General features: G+C 39.2%; 1 protein-coding gene and 1 non-coding gene across 2 annotated transcripts; one reads left to right on the plus strand and one right to left on the minus strand.

Moving 5' to 3' along the window:
- Positions 1–973: 973 nt before the first annotated feature.
- LOC111897296 (small nucleolar RNA R71) lies at positions 974–1,080 on the minus strand. The gene has a single exon (XR_002852182.1). It is a non-coding gene; the product is annotated as a small nucleolar RNA R71 (small nucleolar RNA).
- A 202-nt stretch (positions 1,081–1,282) lies between these two features.
- Positions 1,283–2,521, plus strand: LOC111897230 (uncharacterized). The gene has a single exon (XM_052771804.1). It carries the CDS (start codon positions 1,283–1,285, stop codon positions 2,519–2,521), a length of 1,239 nt encoding a protein of 412 aa, XP_052627764.1.
- The last annotated feature ends 19,448 nt before the right edge of the window (positions 2,522–21,969 follow it).

A 21,969-nucleotide genomic window follows, 5' to 3' on the forward strand; every position in this document is an offset into this window, starting at 1 on the left:
GTTTTACACACATCAAGTTTTTGGCGCCGTTGTCGGGGAACGGTTCTAAATTAGCATTGATTTCTATTTTTATCGATCCTTTGTGTAAGATTTATCTTACACAAAGTTAATTCTTAGGTAATTTAGTAATTAGTATAAGTTTTAATAAAAATTTGTTTTTAAAAGTAATTATAAATTTTTTCTGTTTTTGCCTTCAACTCGCCGAGTGCACTCGTGCCGACTCGGCGAGTTCATCGCTGTTACAGTTTTAATTTTTATTTATTTTTTGTTCTTCTTTACGCGTTTTATTTTTTTGTTTTGTTTGCAGTTGTTTCATGACCCGAGGATCTGATACACCTCTGGTCCGTCCTCTCGAAGACCCGGAATCCGCATTAAGGAGGAGCAAAGGAAAAGCCGTTGGAGAATCCGCTTCTTCAAAGAATTCGCCACTAAAGAACCTCAAGTCCATTTTCAGCAAGAAAAGGAGCAGCAAATCAGTAGCATCCAGCGCCTCTTTGACAATCGAAGACCCAACCAGTACGAGACCGAGGAAGAAGAAGAACCCACATACGAGCACGAATCCGATTTTGAAGACGATTTAGCTATCACTATGGCTAATATTGATGAAGTCCCCATGGGGGAATGGAAGAAGAGGATGTGTGATGACACTGGCCCGGGACTTGTGTAGCTCGCAATTCCCGCTACCACTACTTTCGAGCTAAAGGGTCATATCCTCGCTCAACTCAAGGAGATCCCTTTTTATGGAAAAGACCACGAAGACGCCTACAAGTACTTGGATGAAATAAATGATGTGGCTGGCTACTTCAATGTACCAAATGTGCCACGCGAGACCCAGCTACTTTGCATGCTTCTAGTCACATTCGAGGGTGCTGCAAAGGATTGGCTCAAGTCACTTCCTCCCGGGTCGGTCACCACATGGGCTAAGATGAAAGAAGAGTTCATAGACCACTTTTGCCTGCCTTCCAAAATAGCTAAGTTGAAGAAAGCCATTGCCAACTTCGAGCAACAACCTGGAGAATCCCTTTATGAGGCGTGGGAAAGGCACAAAGGTCTTCTTAGAAATTGCCCACATCATGGCCTCAATAGCCAACAAGAGGTCTCCATCTTCTATGATGGATTCAATGTCACCACAAGGCAATTGCTCGATTCACAAGGCCCGCTCACGAAGAAGCCACCTCCGGTAATCAAGGAATTAATCAAAGAGTTCTCTAAACATTCTATAGAATACCACAACCCAAGAAATGAAGTAAGTCGGAGGGTAGTGAATTTGGCAAATGATGGAATGGCGGCGATGATGGCTAAGCTCGATAGTTTAGATAGAAGGACGACAAAAATGGATCAAACAATCCATGCCATTCGAGTTGGATGCGAGTACTGTAGAGGGCCTCATCTCATGAAGGATTGTGACTTGGATGAAAATGGAAACAAGAAGGCGCAAGTGTTATACTCAAGTGGCGATCGATATGACGAGAATTGGCGGAAACCAAAGAAGGAATGGCTCCCGTACGAAGAGTATAAAAGGGCAAAAGAAGAGAAATACAAGCAGAAAGAGAGGGGTTACTATCAAATGGAAGAACCGGTTATGGAAAAGAAAGCCGATTTAGAAGAAATGTTCACTAGATTCATAGCCGTGTCCGAAAAAAGACACAATCATCATGATGATGCAATACAAGAGACCAGAAATATGCTAAGGAATCAACAGGAATCTATTCTCAATATTGAGAAACAGCTAGTACAACTTGCACATCAAGTGAACGAGAGAAGACCAGGTCAACTTCCAAGTAACACCGAGAATAATCCGAGAATGGAGAATGTGAATGTTGTGACCTCCAACTATGGAGAAATTTTCACCCCTGCACAGAAGATCTCCAAGGTGAATATAGAAAAGGCAGAAGAGTCGGCTCTAGCTAAACCCGACCAGACTCGCAGAGTCCCTCTAATGGACTCAACGAGTCCATGCGCTGATGACAAAACTGTTATTCCCTCAAAGCCCTACAATCCCCCTTTGCCATTCCCAATCAGAGCCATGCCTGTTGAAAAGGTTAAAGTTTATAGAGTTTTCATGGAGCATGTTCGAGCCCTTCAAGTCAACGTTCCATTTGTAGAAACAATGATTCAAACGCCCAACTATTTTAACTTGCTAAAGGGTCTCTTTGCTGCTAAGAAAGATTTAGCTAAAGTTGCAGAGACAGTATTGAGTAAGCTACCAGAAAAGAAGGGCAATCCGGGAAGCATCATAATTCCTTGTCAATTTGGAGATGTACTTGCTACTCAAGCGTTGACCGATTCGGGTGCAAGTATCAACTTAATGCCCTTCTCTTTCTTCAAGAAGCTGCATTTACCGGAGCGAAGGCCTGTAAATATGAAGATCGATTTGGCGGATAAGACGACTATTAATCCAAGAGGTGTTTGTGAAGATCTTCTCATCAAGGTAGACAAAAAAAATTTCCCGTGGACTTTGTGGTACTTCATATGGAAGAAGACCCCGAAATTTCAATTATTTTGGGGAGATCATTTTTGAACACCGCATGCGCATTGATTGATGTATGCGAGTCCACACTAACATTGAGGGTAGGAGACGATTCAACGGTGTTTAAAGCTTTACCAGAGATCAAGCAAGCAGAAGGAAGAAAAGAAGAGATCTCATTCATTGATTTGGATGATGAGATACTACAAAAAGAACTTGCACTTTTGCAAGAAAAAGATCCAAGTAAGTTTTTGCTATCCTCTGAGGGTAATGAAGATGTTGACAAAGACTTGGAGGAGATAGAGAAGCTGCTGAAAGGAACTGATTCAGAGAACACAATGGAAAGTGTGGAATACGACTCGCGGAGTCGCTTTCCCGGACTCGACGAGTCCATTCGAAAATACCAGCAACTTGGATGATTTAGATCTGCTTGTTACCAGCTCTCTGCATGTTCTGGACATGAAGATTTTTCCCTAATTCTTTAGAAGAACAAGCAGCAGAAGGAGGAATGGATGGTGATTTACAACACGTTCATGTAGCATGACTTGATACAATAATGCAAGAAGAAGAAGATATTCCACTTGAAGATGAGGCAAGCTTTGAACAAGAGGAAAAAGTAAGGGTTAAGAGAGATGATACTGATCACCCATTCATTACCAAGCCTCGAGCCCGAGTCTTCACCAAATATGAAGTAATGAAGTTTAAAGAAGGAGGAGTGCAAGAGAAGGTGCAAAAGAATGGGGTAAATAAGAAAAGGATGAGGAAAAGGGAAAGCCATGTAGCTGAAGATGATGCTGTAAGAAAGAAGAGAAAAGAATTAAGACGGGCATAAAAAAAGAAGATACATGCTAACAAGACGAAGTACAAACCGCAAAAGATAAGGCGTGCATTCCCGATGCAGGAAAATGAAGAAACGTAGATGGGAAGGAGTCCAGCTAATGACTCCTTAAAAAGAAGCGCTTGGCGGGAGGCAACCCGTTATTAGAGTTTGCTTTCTTTCATCTTTTTCGTTTTAGTTTTGTTTGATTTTCGTTTTTAGGATTTTATTTTCATCTTCTAAATCATCAAACATGATTGCTTGAGAGTGTGTATGGACTAAGTGTGGGGTGGAATGAGTTTTCAATGACAAAATGAAATGATTTTCTGAATTGTTTGCAAGTGACACGCCGAGTCTGACCCTAACTCGACGAGTCTATTCAGATTCCAGGTAAGTATAAATTGGCGACCAGACTCGCCGAGTCTGACCCTGACTCGATGAGTCGGTTTTATTTACAGAAAAAAAATTAATTTAAAATGAATTTTTTACAACCGGTAACTAGGGTTTTTAACCCTAATGAGATCATTTTCCCCCATCACTCGACGTGCGCCTCCCTTGTGTTCTCTCTCAAGCATTCATCAACTTCTTCACTATTTCATCAAAATTTTTGAATTCCACCACCAAATGTACTTAATTTCTTCCTTAATTCTGTTAAAGTCATGATTTGTAGATGTTCTAGGGTGTCAATTTAATAGAATACCCGATTTTGAAGTTTAGTGAATTTTTAGGGTTTTGATTTAGTATTAATTATGTTGTTTTGGATGGTTATTTCTCCTTTAATACATCTTAGAAACATCCATGGACAAAACCATTGAGAAAAATTACAGGTTTTATGGTCAAATTTTGATCAACTCGTCGACTGACTCGCGCAGTTCATACAATTCGCTGAGTCGTTCATGGACTCGACGATTCCAGTCGGGGTCCCAGATGTAATCTGTTTTGATGATTTTCTGTGTTTTCTGGGTTGTGTGTTCTTTGTTTTCCAGGGACAATGTTTCACAAAGGACAAAGCTCAAGTGGACACCAAGGAGATTTTCCTTGGTTGAATTTCCCTCGAATTGAATCGGCTTCAACAATGACAAGATGGAAGAAGAAGTTGGCTGAGGTCAGGAAGAAGGAGATTTATGTACCCAACAAGGTTGATTGGGATTGGTTGCAGAGTGTCCGGTATGAGGAGGAGTTGGCCCCTTGTCTTTTGAAGGAATTTACGTACGAGAGGGAGACAATGATTTGTGATGGATGGAGCCGGCTCATTAGAATTCAAGAGCTGGTGTACCGGGAACTTTGCTAGGAATTTTTCTCCATGGTGTCTTTCTGTGGAGGAGATGATTGCTATCACCCCGTGAGTTTCAGTTTTTGCCTTGGGGGCGAGTTCCATCAATGCTCCGTTATTAATCTTGCCTGTCGGTTGGGGATTTACGACCGACCATTGGTCTCGACTGCTATTTTTCGCGCTTTCTTGGAACACTCTCATAAGGTGTTCCCCGATGGTGTTATGAGTGCGAGTTGGTGGAACACAATCGCCAACAAATTATACATTCCGAAGTCTGCCCAAGAAGGAAGTATTAGGTCACCTACGCACCGTCTCATTCACCGTCTTATCTCCACCACCATCAATCAACGAAAGGATGACGACAAGGTTTCTAACCTTGACGTCTTTTTATCTTTGGAGCATTATTACACCCGACACCTTTTGCAACATTCTGTGGTGTTTGGCTTCTTATTTTTCGGAGGGTGCGGTCGAGGATCGCAACCCCACCAAAATTAATGGTGGCATGTTCGTCACCCGGCTAGCCAACTCATATGGGTTGATGACCCGTGGCGCATGGAATTTGATGACGATGATTCTTGCCCCTCCCTTTAATCCCATTCTTTTTCGAAGGGCGAGAATTATTGAGGATTATGGCGGTGGTCATTATGCTATCCTGCATGATGATCCGGTGGTTGGTCCTGAGGCACCGGGAAGGAGGGTTAGGTGGAGACGAGAGCGTGACGTGGAGGAGGAACCGCTGGTAATTCCGATGGACAATGATGAAGTACCAATGGATTGGTAAAATGTTGAGATGAGGCGGTTACAAGATCAAATGGCGCAGGGTATTAACTTTAGCAACGAATCCCACGTCCGAATTTTTGACCATTTCCATATTCCGCACATTGATGGGGGTAACTTCCCATACATTCCATCTTGGGATGAGGTGATTAATGCAAGACGGAGTGGAGCTAGAGGAAGTGGAGCTGCGTATGATCATGATGAGGAAGAAGATGATTAGTTTTTTTTTATTGATCAATTTTTAATTTATTTTTGTTTTGTTTGGTGTGTTTGAAATTTTAGTTAAGACTTTTATTTTTATGCTTGATATTTAATTTGCCTTGATGACTATCAGATTTTGGATTAGGAATGCTTGCGTAAGGGGTCTAGAGTTTGAGAGAGAAAGAAAGATATAAAGAGTGGAAAAGAGTCAAGAGAGGGCGGAGTTTTAAGTTAAGGTGTCGAGTTCGGTCCTTAGGGACATGAGTGAATGAGTCTAGAAGTTATGAGAAGTTTTGAAGATTTATCAAAAGCTGGAACAAATCTAGAATGTGAATTTTTTTCACCCAGCGGTCTACTCACCGAGTGCACTTAACTGACTCGACGATTCGCTTTGTATTTTCCCACTTTCAAAGCTGTCCGCGACTATACTCGACGAGTCGTTTATATGACTCGATGAGTCACTCATTTTTATACCGAAAAGACTACTGATTCGATGTTGTTGAATATACCACTTGACCATTTATTCTTCCCTATCGATTCTTGAAGACCATACACTATTTTTCCTACATATTTGGAGCTTCCCACATGTGATTTGATGCCCAAAACGTGGATGAGCTATTTCCATGTCCAAAGTCAATTGAAGAATAGAGTTATCGACCTAGCGACTGCTATCCTAGGGGAGTTTGTTCCAATTATCTCTACATTTCATGTTTTTATATTTCATGCATAACATGCAATGAGGAAATTGCATAAATTAAGTGTGGGGTAGGGGGTTGATGTCATCTTAGTAAATATAGAGTCCTAATGTCGTAATTTAGGCTAATTTTTAAAATTGCTTCATACCAAAAATGTGACTTAGGAACTAATTTAGAAAATTTTGGTAAAAAGTAATTAGGATTCCATGTTAGAATTGTGTTGATAATTGCATGAAGACCCAAATGTTTAGTTGAGCCTATATACGTTCTAGTGCATTTGTGGCTTCCTTATTCCAGTTAAATCATGGGAGATAAACATGAGCTTGCTTAGCCCGAGGGATGCAATATGTTTAGCATCGTGTACTAGAAATGTATCCAGGAAAATTATTATTGTTAGCCAATAAAGGTTGAGGTTGAGCGCCCCTGCTTAAGCATTTAGGATTTTGAGTGAAAAAAGTGAGGTACATATAAAAAAAAAGAATTGCAAGAGAAAGTTGTAAGAATTTTGGAGCAACTAAAGTGAAGATCAAAAGATCCAAATTCCAAGAAATTCAAAACGTTGAAGATACCAAAAATCAAACAACAAGGTGGTGAATTCAAAGCAATCAAAGATAAAATGCCAAAGAAGTGAAGAATTCAAAAGAGCTCCATAGTGGTATCATAAATTGTAATTCTAGATTATGTATGCTTGGGTTGCTCAACTAAAAATACCTTTAGGATTTGAGGTTTTCTGTGGATGGATTCGGAGGGATGCATAAAATGAGCATTATTCGGGATAAGTGGGCGAATTTTTATGAGGATTGTGAGTATTTGGAGTATGGGGGGTTATTAGGAAAATTTTTAGACACAAATGCATGCGTTGCGGTCTTGGCATAATGGTTGGGTTAGATTGGAGTAGTCATATGTGATTCTAATGTGCTAAAATTCAGTTTTTCTTGGGGGCAAGCAAAAGTCAAGTGTGGGTATTTTGATATTTGCATATTTAGCCTCATTATAAATATAGATTTTTATCATTTATTAGCTAATTTATTGCATATCATGGACAAAAGATACTTAAAAGTGTTTGAATTATGTTTTCAGTCCAAAAGTGAAGCTCGGAAGCAAAAGGAAGCAGGAGAAGTGGTTGGGAGCTCGGGAATTGAACAAAGAAGAAAAACACCAAAAACAGCACCTACTCGCGAGTAGGGTCGACTACTCGGTGAGTCCGGTCGAATATTCGAGAAGATGAATACCCAGAGACTTATCGTATACGGGGATTGAGAGATGGACTCGGCGAGTCGGCATCTGACTCGACGAGTCATTTCGCATATATAAAGATAACTTCTCAGATCGACATGAGGAATTCTAGAACCCTTCCGGAGAGAATAGCTGCGATTGAAGAGCCAGAAGTACCCTAGAGAACGAAGATACAACCTAGAATCCAATTCCGAAGGAGATTTGAGGCAAATTCTCATCATTCTACTTAATCTTTTGTTTTCCATTATGACTAGACACTTAGAATTCGTTTATTTGTTGTTTATTACCTCAATCATGAGCTAAAACTCTTAAACTTCTGTTTGGGGATACAAAATTGAGACTATGGTTTGATTATTGGTAGGATTAATTCAATGTTGGTGATTTTTGTAATTTTTAGCTTGCTAAAGAACCTTGTGTGTGAATGATAATTAATTTTCTGTTAATAAGAAGGTAATTAAATAGTATGAACATCTTTTGATTACCAACCTCATATGTTTATGTGACCACTTTCTCATATGTCTAGGATTAATAAACATGAAACTAGAATTAATAAGAAAATTAGGTAAATTCATGTGTGAGCTTGTGTGATGACCATCAACAAGAAGTTAACTAAAGGACCAAATTAGTTAACTATTGCAAGTCTAAATCAACCCAAATAATTAATCTAGTGAAGTTAATTAAAATAGACAACTGGTCACTATTTGAGTTAGTTTGTTCACTAAGGGTTAGTGTAGCGAACGCGAAGCTAATCTCTTGAGTCGGTAGCCAACAAAAGAGTTAATCCATTGCACTATTACCATAATATCAACCATAGGATCAATTGAGTTGAACTCGACAGAAGTCCTTCCCATTATTGAATCTAGTTAATTCTTTGCTTTTCTAGCTCTTAGATTAAGTGATAGTAAGTTTCTAGTCTTGTAAACTAGAGAAAACCCCTACTTAATAATTAATTTAGATAGAATTAGTTTTTAGTTTTAATTTACCGTTCCCTGTGTTCGATACCCTACTTATTTAGCTATACCACAATTGTAGGTCTACTGCCTTTGTGTGTTTATTTTATAATTAAAAGTAGGTTTAAAGCTAAGTTGTTTTACACACATCAGTGACATATCACGTCTAATTTTTATTAACGTTGTCACTACAACACCATCCCTTCAGAGATCCAAAGGCATCTTCAACTAAACAATGGTCCTACCTTTGCTTCCTTAATGGATCACAATGAATGGAACCTTGGAGTTTTTCTTTGGTGACTTTTATAACTCGAAGCTTACAAAGATTGAATCCTTTTAACTCGTTGGTTACAAGGATTGGTTCATGGTCTTCTTTCATTCTTGGTGAACATGAAGCTTGGAATCAATCTGTAATATCTCAATGATTAAAGGCATTCCCTCTATTTGTTTACTATGAATTATGTTTTTGTTTGATATATTTGATCTTGTTTGCTCTATTTTATAGATAACTGGTGGGGGCAGATATCTCAAAGAAAGGAAATTAAACAATGAGTAGTTACTTCAAAAGATTTATCCTTGATGATAAAACGCAAAAGGTTGTCCGCCTTTATGATTTTTCTGAAAAAGTGTAACGCCCGGTTCCTAGTATTTATTAAATTCAAAAATTATTCATTTTTATATAGAAACACAACGAGTTGGTGGCACCAAACTCGTCGAGTAGGAACGGATTTGGACGCGGGTTGAAAAGTTTACTCAATGAGTTTCGAGCCTCAACTCGACGAGTAGGATTGCTAGAGTGAAACCCTAATTTTCAAGGTTTAGCACCCTATTTAAACACCTTAACCTCCAAAGGCTGGCCTCATTTACAACCTCCGTCGTCTTAAACCCTATCCACAAAACCCAAATACAGTTTTGAGAGTTTTGATCCATTTTTGGTGCATTCTTGTGGTTTTGAAGAGGAAGATACTTGAAGAAGGAGCAAGGAAGTGTTGGAGAGGAATAGATCCAGAAGTCTAGATTCATTTCTGGTTCATCAGAGGTATAAAGCCCCTATCTTGTCTATAGTATGCTTAGATCTCTTCATTTTCACTTTTATTGAGTTTTTGGTACAAGAAGCATGACCCTTGGGAAATGAATGTCCCAAGTGATTATATCATCATGTCTGGAACCATGGAGGGCTTTCATGGGATAAAGGTGCAAACTTTATGGCCATTGAAGCCCCATGCAAGCTATAGGATATCATTTTGGTCTTTTAAGCCCCAAAAGTTCATGCATGGAGCGAAATTTAGAGACTTTACGTGTTCATATAGGGTCTAAAGTCTAGATCCAAGTTTTTATGCCTTAGCTTCAAGTATTATGGCCTTTAGATCAAGATCTACGTCTTAATGAGTTAGGGTTTGAGCTAAACCCATTAAGGAGGGCTATTAACAGGTAAAGTTGGAAACTTTACCCTTAAAAGGTCATTTTCAGTGTGTAGATGAAGGATGGAGCTTAGATCTTAAGGATAGAAGCTCAATCTATTAAGATAGCTTAACAGATTGAGGAATTGGTTGAGTCCATAGAGGAACTCGACGAGTTGGGTCGAAGTGTCCCGAGTTTGTAAAGGGAAAAACTCGACGAGTTCAAGGGTGAATTGACGAGTTGACTGGAGAAGTCCTGATTCTCTGGATAGGAGGAACTCGATGAGTTGTGAAAGAAATTGACAAGTTAGATCACAATTTCTAGATTTAGGATTCATGGAACTCGACGAGTTGATGGATCAACTCGGCAAATTGAGTCAACCCAGGACGTTGACATTGACCAGAAGGCTGACTTTGACCAGAGTGTTAACTTTGACTTGGACTTTGACAAAAGTTGACCCTTAAGGGGTTATGTGTATGAAAGGGTAACTAAAGGAGATCCTTTATGTGTAGGAGTCTGATTGGAATTGATTTTAGAGCCGAGGACAATTCAACTACTTTACGACATGTGAGGTGAGTTACCATCCAGTAGAAGTGGGTCGAAGGCACCAATGCCGGCCCAATTGTAGTTGATTATAGTTGAGATAATTGTATTTGAGATAATTGTCTGGTATGCGACTATTTGTTATGCTTTATGTGCTAGTATGCTATGATATTATGTGATAGTGGCCGGAGTGGTGAAATAGTCCCCGTTACCGGTTGAAAGAGACCGAAGGGGTAGGACAACATCCAGATATGCTAGACAGTATGTGAATTATATGTTTATATATTAGGATGATATGTGGTAGCTGTAGGGGTGAAATAGTCCCCGTTACCAGTTGAAAGAGACCGAAGGGGTAGGCCAGCACCCAGATATGCTAGGCAGTTACCAGTTGAAAGAGACCGAAGGGGCAGGCTAGCACCCAGATATGCTAGGCAGTATGTTATTGTATGGTATGTGGTATGATGGGGGAACTCACTAAGCTTTATGCTTATGGTTTTCAGCTTTAATTTCAGGTACTTCCTTTTTGAAGGGAAAGGAGTTGGCATAATCGCAGTGCATCACACTACATTTTCCACAAAGGAGATCTTTGGGATTTATACTCTGATATTGTTTTTGTCATGACATGATTTGACTATGGATACATTGATTTTGATATGAGTTGATTCTATGATGTTTTCAGACAAATGGTTTTGCAATTGTTTAACTTAAAATAAAATCTTTGGTTGTAAATTTTGGGATGTTATAAGTTGGTATTAGAGCCTTGGTTTGAGGGTTTCAAACACACCTTCGGGGGTGTCTGGACTCAAATCGATGGATTGAGAAACTTTTACAATGAAAACAATTTTTGTAAAAATTAAAACTAATGGTTTTGAGAAAGAAAAAGAAGTTTGATGCGTGCAATCGGCCGAGCTCAATTAAGTTTTCCCCAAGATAACGATACATGTTTGCTATGATATATGATATGATTATGAGAACTGCATGCTAGATTAGGGTTAAGGATCTAGGAAAGATGCCTTGTATGCCTACTGTATGTGTATGAGAACTGCAAGATAGATTAGAGCTAAGGATCTAGGAAGATGCGTTATGTGCCTGTTGTACGTGCATGTTGAACTGCATGATAGTACTAAGTAGTCAGTGATATGATAGCCTGATTAGGATGTGCTTGGTTTTGGTTACTCAATGCTCGAATGCTGCTTGCTTTATGCTTTTAGGAGTCCTAATTTTCTGTAATTAACTAGTAAATGACTAAATTAAGTTACATATTATGAGGACTAAATAATTTCAGAAGGTTAGGTCTAGCCCTAGTTCGCAGCTCTTTTTTGAGTCCAACCGTTGTACGGTAGGACCTCTCATTCGAAGAATTATCTGGTCTTAGTAATATTTAATGGTATTCATGAGCTACTTAGGAAGAGATAGACGAGACTTCTTATGCAACGGATAGTGGGTTGGAGATTACCCTAGGGTAAGCCTATGAGTAGATTAGTGCAACAAGTATTAGTAGTGAAAGGGACTTGGTGGAGTTAAGGAAATTCTTGAGGAAAGTACGGATAGATGTGGAAGGTAGTATGGGCCCATACTACTGAAAGCATAGGATTTGTACTCGAATCAAGCAGACTTGAGATTAGACCAGTGAACTTATAGTGTGTGTGGAACCTCTCGAGGTTATGTATGACCCTGACGATTGTGTGTTTTGTTTCAGAATGGTGGTGACAGGTCACAGAGCAGGAGTTTCAGGGTCTGTATTAGGTTCGAGTACAGGTTTCGATCTGGTTGATGATAGATTGCGCGAGTTCATCGCATATGAGATTACGAGAAGCATCCTTGAGGCGACCCCGGTGATTTTTAGGTCGATCAAGGAAGGGATCATCGAGCTGATGGAGGATCGCCTTAGGGAATTCAGGAGTGACATGGCACCTGGCCAGTAAGGGACTTGCATGCTCCCCTTCAAGGATTTTAGGGAATGTGGAGCGCCAGACTTCACCGGGGTGAAGGAGCCCATTATGGCGGGATTGTGGATTTTATACACTGAGTCTGTGCATGTGACGAGCTTTTGCCCTGAGGGGTCGAAGGTCAGGTTTCCAGCTGGTTGCTTGACAGAGAGGGCTAGAGACTGGTAGGAGGTAGTCAGTGACACGTTAGGAGCCCCAACCATTGAGGCTATGACCTGGTCGGACTTTGTGACTAGATTTCGAGTTAAGTTTTCCCTAGCTGTGGAGATCCAACAACTAGCTAGGGAGTTCTAGGATATGCGACAGACTACTAAGTCAATGGCGGAGATTACCACCATGTTTAGGGAGAGGGCTTTACTGGTTCCTTAATATGGGTGATAAGTGATGGGTTTTGAGCATTCTAACACCACTAAGTGTACATGAAACCCTAAATACCTTGGATCTATGTTTTCTCTATTATACATGCAAATAAGAACTTTCCAAGGTATTACCCAATCTAGCATACAATACTTAATACTAGGGTAATCAAATGGATAGAATACATACCTTTTATTTGATGTAACTTGTCTTCATGAAGCTTGAGTGCCTTGTGCCCCAAGTGTGCCACCTCAAATGGTTCACACAACACCAAATGCACATGGAACGACTTGAGAGAAATAGAACACTCCTTGAAATCGTCTAGCCCTCATACACACACTAGTGCATGATTTCTTGAGCCACGAGATTCTTTTATATGGTGGCTATTAGGGTTACACCATGTAACTCATAACTTTACCCATTCCTTATGCTCCATGGATTTTAACCTCCCTGGAGTATCCATTGGTCACCCCATGGACTTAGTCCAACATAAGGAATCTTGGATCACAAGCCCACATATATAAGAATGAATGATTTACACAATCAACCCATATATTTAATTAGTCTCCTTTTGATCACTTAATTAATTCCAAATTAATTATTGATCAATACTAATTAAATAACCTTATTAATATATTAGAACTTATAATATATTAACCAACCTTCAGTGTTATTTCTCTCATCATAGTCTATCCAAATGCATGATGCCATGCAACCCAAATGGACCATGTTGGGTCTGGTCAAGTATTACCAATTATAGTTATGCACTTAGACATTAATCCAACAGCCTCCCACTTGGATAAGTCTAAAACTATTATTGCGTATGACTTCAAGAACCGACTGGCAATCGTAGCTCTCAAAAGCTTCTCTCGAACTCTGACCTTGCTGATGATCTCTGACCTTTTTCAATCACTTGTCCATTAGATAAGGGATCATATATTCCTTCATTCTAGATATCATATGGACTGAGACATGGATTATAAATCATTCTCTCTGTCCATTTGTTGTTTCCCGATTTCCGATTCATGATGACTGCCTGATTGAACATATCACACCAGTCATGGCTTGGCCAAGCACTCACATGTATCATCATTAAATCATTGAGGGGCCCACATATATCGCTTTTATCCCGAAGGTAAAAGGAATGGATAAACTTCGACTCATATGACTTGTTCTACTACTTGTTGAATCATACACAAAGAAACGTTTTATAACATCGAGTTACCGAATGCGTTTTCATGCAATCAATGTACAACCAATTCATAGTAACAACTCATATCTCTAGGTTTGAAGAATATAAGATATTATTGTCTCATGATCACTCATGATAAAATCCATGAAGTGATTCCAATGAGCGCGGGTTGAATCCAATAATCAGAACTTATGAGCACTCATGAGTGTTGTAGCACAACTTTGTCCACCAACTTAGACCTCTACAAGCTAACCCATGATAGTCTTGATTCATATCTACTTCCAACATATGACCGACTGTGGATGGTTTGAATAACTTAGTCACTCTGGAAGAATAACCTAGTTTATTCTGGGAGTCAAAACATGCAAAATGAAACAAAAGAATAATTGAATCTAATATGGTATCAAAACCTATGAACATAAATAAAACACCTTTTATTTATGACCATATGATTGCACATTATTCATTGCATACTGTTTCAGCTATCAACTTTATTCTTGAATTAAAACAATAGTTGTCCCATGCTACGAGCATGTACACTATGTTTTTTCTAAACAATAGCTTTGCCATACACCAAGTATGCACTCTATGTTTGTCTATGATCCTTACTTTGTGAAATAAACCAATTGACCAAACATTCAATGATACTAATTTCACACTCCCGAATTCTTATGGCAAATGAAGGAATTCCAAATTCATGCCATGTTACCGAAATCTGTTAGAATCTAAACTTATATGCACTGATTATCTTGTAATGATTATGCACAAAGTCACAAAGACTTGACAACAAACATTACAGAGCATTCCAAAGGAGATCAACTCCTTGGAAACATCCTTCTTGCATTAAGTTTCCTAATCTTACATAGATTTATTGAACAAAGATCATTTCCATATTCCCCTTTTGACTAGCACTTCTGAACAAGAGTTGCCTCTTTTCAAAATTTGTCAATATTGTCCACCCAACAATTAACACTATACTTCCAACTGTCCTTGAGCAACCAATCTTTGTTAAACCTTAGAATTCCCTTGAAAATTGCCTAATCGTTTTAGTCATATCCAGTTCTAGACCTTTTCCCTTAATAATGCCCTGGGCATTTGGAAAATTTTAGAAAGGATGAATATAGCACATGTAATCGATCCTATATCCGAAGCATATGGGACACGATTCATGATGTCTCACATAAAGACTAAACCAGTCTTTTGCTATAATATTTCCATTTCTATTTGCCAAGTTCTCGTAATTCAGATTATGAAAAGGGATGTCGTAATCATAATCGAATTTTAGAACGCGAATAATGAACCCATATATATAATTTCCTTATGTTGAGCCATTCAAACATGAAATTCATATATATTGTTGACTAAATTTGATTAAAATCTCAATCTAAGTTGTTAGAATTGAAATGAAGTATAATTTCCTCTCCCTTAATTATAGCAAAACAACTTTTTCAACCCCTGTAGCTTCACGAATTGAAACCTTTTGTTCTCTATAATTAACATTGCTAACTTGTAATACTTATCATAATTATCATGCTCCCACTAACATGATGATTATTAGCATAACACTTATGCTCCCACTAGCCTTGACATATACTCAGAAATCAGCTGGACTTCTAGAAATCAATACTTTATTGACTTTCTTACCAATGTTTAGATTTCTAATACTAGATTGCTTTGATAAGACTTTATCAAAATAATACATCTTTCATTAGATAGCTCATATGTGTGTCTAAACAATTTAATAACTATGAAAGGGTATGCCATAATCATAGTCTCAATTGTTTAGACCTTTGCCACTTCTCACAAGTCCAGGTTAGTGTGTCGGTTAACCACACACGCTCCACTAACGACTTTGAGAATGCAAATATCACAATTGCTATTTAGTTAAAATCTACTTAGTGAAAGTTTTTCCTCACCATCATTTTCATGAATCGCAGAGAAACCTTGTGACACTTAGATTGAATGGTGTATGTGTTCTTATCCATGTGAATTGTCAAAACCACAGTCACAAGACAAGGGTAATGACAAATCGAAACTCATATGGACTGAACTCAATCTTAATTTCTTGCCAACTGGCAGCTCAAGGGACTGCCATTGCTTCCAAGTTGTTATGCAACCAATTGAGAACACTAAGAACTCATATGCAAAGCCAACTTTAACTGGAATGAGCACAGAATATGTCAACATGATAGGTTATAAACCTCAAGTCGTGTGCTAGTGATAAACTTACAGGTTTTTATTCTTGATTATCCTTTTAGGATCTTTAAGACTCCGACTATCCTCTTGACATATAAGACTCCTTTTTCAAACATCCAAGAGATAGTGCGGATTCTAATCAAGACAAACACTTCACACAATTGGCCATAGTTGGTCTTTGTTTTGTCCAAAACATCACAACTTACCAATTTCAAATGTACAAGAGTAGGAAACTTTTACTCTTACATTTGACTAGTTTTAATAAACGTACTTTAAGATGTGTCACTCAAGTTATAATCTTGGAGTATAACTCTAAGAATTGTTTTTGGAACGAGGTATGAATCATCTTCTTGATTTAACCACTTCAACAATTCATAACTCCTCTTCTTAGCCATCAGACTGCACTTAGAGAATGAATGGTGATAAGGTCTCTTAATCTTTAAGATGATCATATATGATGATACTAAAGTACTCTCCCATCTTTTCAGATTTGAGAAACTTTTATCCTTATGACTAATTTGATTCTTCTTATTCGCTCTGCCATACATTGGAACCTTTTCCAATGTCTCAGAATTACACTTAAGCTTGTAAGTAGATCCATATTTACTGAGCTTTATTAAATTATGACGAACAATCTTATCAGTCTTTTGTGGTGGACTTGACCAGTGCACAAGAATGTGTACTCGATCCCTTAGTCCTTCACTTAACTCACATGTACATGTGAACAAGGAACTAGAATTAATTTTCCAACGATGAAAAATTCTCATTCATCATGCTATACAACTTGCAAGATTCCAAGTTTCGGTTCAAATGAAACTTGGGTGATGAGGATCTTTCCTTATTTGGTAAATTTAGACATTACCACAAATGAATGAATCAGTTTCATATTTCCACTCTTGTTATTAATGGAATCATATAAGCAACAATTTTTCCCTCAAATGCCATTGTAAGGATATTTTAAAATAAATAAAATCATCATTTTTCCTTTTATTTTAAAAACTTTGCGGAAAAACTATCCTTACAGTGCAAAAGCACATGAAAACTTTGTTGTTATCTATTCATAAGCAATATATCATAACTCCTAAGAAGTAGCTCAAGAATCCGATCTTCAAACTTTGCGATAGAAATCCATCTACGCGATCAGATTCAACATATTCTTTCTTTTAGTTTCTTTACTTTTCTTTGATTCTTAAAACATCAACATGTGACCCAGTCACATCATGTATCAAGAATCTCATAATAGAAACTTAGCAGAGATAGATAGTGGACTTTACCTGAAGTAGAGTCAAACTTATTGACTTTTACATCCTTAGGTAAATTTGGCAGCATAGTAATCAATTCCCCTTCCTTTGGCAATAGATACCTATGGAACCTTGATAATGGTACATGGGACTATCACAGACTTAGCCTCTCTCTTTACCATTTGGTCAACCGAGTTGACTATGGCCGATCCCTTTCCATTGGGAAGAGAATGCTTTTTCTGGATTTCCAATGTCTTCATTGTCAATGTCCATAAAGTTTTAGGAAGTTGATCTTAGCAAATATATAAGATCATTAAGGGTCTTGTCATAGTCTGTTTCATAGGAGTCCCAAAGGAACTCACTATGTGACTTAGAAAGTGATTGGACATCCAACTTTCTCAAGACTTTGACACCCAACTCTCCCAGCTTGTCAATATGTGACTTCATCTCCAAGATGTGATCACACCTAGACCTTGCCTTTTCAATAGGGCTTGAGTGACCTTGAACTTTGTGGGTTAGGGAGAATAATTGGAGGAGGTGGAGGAAGTGAAGTTCCAAGAGATTTGGGAGGATCATAGATGTCTGAACTAGACATCTTTTGGGAGACATTCAAGATAGTTGATTAAAAGCCCCTAATATAACACCCAATATGAAATATTAAGGCTAGGACCCTCCAAACTATTTTATAACTCGAAAGAGGGATGCCGTAATCCAAGCTATAAAATATTTGAGGGCAATTTTTGAAACTATTCAAAACTAATTAATTCCCGCAACTTATGTCTTTAAAGTAGTTTTAATCCAAAAACTATGGAAGACTTTAAAATAATTAAAGAATGTAACTTTTTCTTTATTTTGTAACTTATGGAATTAATTAAGGTTACACATTTTATTACTTAATGAAGTGACTCTTGAACCTCCATAACTTAAGGACAAGACTCTTCATTTTTTGTAACCATTGCCAACTTTTATGAGTTTTATTAAACTTAAATGTGACTTTTCATATGACTTGAGGACAAGTTACAAAAAACACATTTTAGAATCAACTCTTAGATTAAAATGGATTGAAAACACATAATCAATTAACTTTTCTATTAATCTAAGCAACTCATAAGAACAAGATAATTCAAATCAAACTTTTTCATGTAATTAGTCTAAACTTTAAACTAATACAAAACATGAATCTATTGACATTTATCTTTGAAATTGGATTAGCATGAACATTACCACATCAAAAACAAGTTTCTAAGTCCAAAAACATCTTAGGGTAATGTTCCTAGTCCAATTTAAGCCAAAAAAAAGGAAGACAAGTTTTCAGGGGCCAAAACTCGTCGAGTTCATGCATTAAACAATGAACTCGTCGAGTTTATTGAAGAAACTCGTCGAGTTTTCTGTCTGGACAGCTTCTTGGCTTCGAAAAATGTATTTGCATCAAGTATAAGAGAAAGCAAACGTGGCTCTGATACCACTGATGGGTTTTGAGCATTCTAACACTACTAAGTGTACTTGCAACCCTAAATAACTTGGATCTATGTTTTCTCTATTATACATGCAAATATTAACTTTCGAAGGTATTACCCTATCTAGCATACAATACTTGATACTAGGGTAATCAAATGGATAGAATCCATACCTTTGATTTGATGTAGCTTGTCTTCATGAAGCTTGAGTGCCTAGTGCCCCAAGTGTGACACCTCAAATGGTTCACACAACACCAAATGCATATGGAATGACTTGAGAGAAATGGAACACTCCTTGAAATTGTCTAGCCCTCATACACACACTAGTGCACGATTTCTTGAGCCATGGTATTCTTTTATATGGTGGCTATTAGGGTTACACCATGTAACTCATAACTTTACCCATTCCTTATGCTCCATGGATTTTAACCTCCATGGAGTATCCATTGGTCACCCCATGGACTTAGTCCAACATAAGGAATCTTGGATCACAAGCCCACATATATAAGAATGAATGATTTACACAATCAACCCATATATTTAATTAGTCTCCTTTTGATCACTTAATTAATTCCAAATTAATTCTTGATCAATACTAATTAAATAACCTTATTAATATATTAGAAATTATAATATATTAACCAACCTTCAGTGTTATTTCTCTCATTATAGTCTATCCACATGCATGATGCCATACAACCCAAATGGGCCATGCCGGATCGGGTCAAGTCTTACCAATTATAGTTATGGACTTAGACATTAATCCAATAATAAGGAGATGAGGAAGACCCGATACCGTGATATGTTGAGAGCTGACATACATAAATATGTCAGCAAATCGGCATGTCCGACTTTGGATGACATGATAGTGAGGGCGAGGGATTGTACTGCCCCTACCCCCACCCTTCAGACATCAGACTTGATTTTCTTTCATTGCAATTAGAAGGGCCAAAAAATGGCTAACTGCCTGAGATTGACATCAAGACCGCTAGTGACGGCGCCAACTCCAACGACCTTGTGGATCGTGGATGGCCGGCATTGCAAGTCAAATGCTCCAGTGGTGAGGAGTCGAGCCTTCCAGTTGACCGCCGAGGAGGCGCATGCCGCACCGGATGTGGTGAAGGGTATGTTTTCTTCTGCCAAACTCTTATTACATGTCGGTTATGATATTTATGTTTTATGTTTTATGTGTTTTGTTTAGGATTGTGAACGGTATGCCAATACAGGTGTTATTTGACTCGGGGGCTACCTGATCATTAATATCTCTTGCACTTAGCAAGATTGCTGAGTCTTCAGGCATGGTTGATTGTCCTTTAGAGGTCAAGATTGTTGACGACCAATTCGTTCGGGTATCTGAGGTCTACAAAGTTTGTGTCTTAAGGATTTATGACGAGTGTTACCTCATGGATTTTGTTCCCATTCCTTTGCATGGGAACAAGGTCATCATAGGCATGGATTGGTTGATCCCTAATGGGGCGGTGATCGATTGTGAGCAGCAGTTGGTTCGTGTCAGGACCCCAAGTGGGGGAGAGTTGGTGATTCCGGGCGAGAGGCCACAGCGCGGGCCAGTTATGTGTTCAACAGCGAGGGGTACGCGCTACCTTCAGTAGGGTTGTGCGGGTTATGTCACCTATGTCGTGGATACGTGGGAGGCGGGTAAGGTGACTGTGAGTGATGTGCTAGTTGTATGGGAGTATACGGATGTGTTCCCGGAGGAGTTTCCTAGGATACCTCTAGAGAGACAGGTGGAGTTCAAGATTGACCTAGTCCCTGGTGCAGTTCTGATAGCCAAGGCACCGTACCGGTTGGCTCCTCCCGAGATGCAGGAGTTGTCAACACATCTGCAGGAGTTGTTAGATAAGGGATTTATCAAGCCGAGTAACTCGCCTTGGGGAGCCCCGATCCTGTTTGTGAAGAAGAAGGACGAGTCACATCGGATGTGTAGAGATTACTGGGAGCTGAACAACGTAACAATGAAGAACCATTGCCCACTCCCAAGGATTGATGATCTCTTCGATCAGCTCCAGGGGACATCTTGGTTTTCCAAGATATATATGCATTCATGTTATCACCAGATGCGAATCAGAGATGAGGATGTCTAGAAGACTGCTTTTTGGACTCGCTATGGCCACTATGAGTTCGTGGTGATGCCCTTTAGGCTCACCAATGCCCCTGCCGCATTCATGGACCTCATGAACCGCGTATGCAGATCGATGTTGGATTGGTATGTGATAGTCTTTATTGACGACATCTTGGTTTACTCCAAGACACAAGAGCATCATGAGGAGCACTTGCGAGAGGTGTTGCATACCCTGAGGAGGGAGAGATTGTATGCCAAGTTCTCCAAGTGTGTGTTCTGGTTACGCGAGGTGTAGTTTCTGGGGCACCTTCTCAACTAAATGGTATTTTGGTCGACCCAGCCAAAGTGGAGGCCGTGATGAGATGGGAGGTTTTGAAGTCTCCATCCGAGATTCATAGTTTCCTCGGGCTAGCAGGCTATTATAGGATATTCATTATGGATTTCTCCAACATAGCGGTACCCCTAACCCGGCTAACGAAGAAGGTAGTTGTCTTCTTTTGGGGGCCCGAGTAGCAAACAGTGTTCGAGACTTTGAGGTAGAGGCTGTGAGAGGCATCGATCTTATCTTGCCAGAGGGCATGGAGGATTTTGTAGTATACTGCAATGCGTCCATCTCGGTTTGGAGGCAGTATTGATGCAGAGAGGGCACATTGTCGCCTATGCCTCGAGGCAGCTGAAGCCTCACGAGTCGAACTACCCGACGCATGACCTGGAGTTGGGAACAGTTGGTTTCACTCTCAAGATTTGGCAACACTATCTATATGGGGTCCATTGTACCATTTAGACCGACCACAAGAGCCTTGGGTATCTGATGGATCAGCCAAGTCTAAACATGAGGCAGCGGCGATGGTTGGACGTGGCGAAGGATAACGACCATGAGATCCTCTACCACCTGGGAAAGGCCAATGTTGTGGCCGATTCACTTAGCCGCAAGGCATTCACAGCCCCAATCAGAGATATATGTCTGAGGATAACAGTAGTGACTCCGCTATTGGAGAGGATCCGGGAGGCCCAACAGGAGGCTATGAAGGAGGAACACCGGAAGAGTGAGCGTATAGTGGGCCAAATTTCCTTCTTCGACTATGTTAGGCGCTGGCTGTTGACACTTCACCGCAGAGAGTGGGTTCCGTCCGCAGT

Source organism: Lactuca sativa, chromosome 5 (genome assembly GCF_002870075.4).
Source record: "Lactuca sativa cultivar Salinas chromosome 5, Lsat_Salinas_v11, whole genome shotgun sequence".
NCBI lineage: Eukaryota > Viridiplantae > Streptophyta > Magnoliopsida > Asterales > Asteraceae > Lactuca > Lactuca sativa.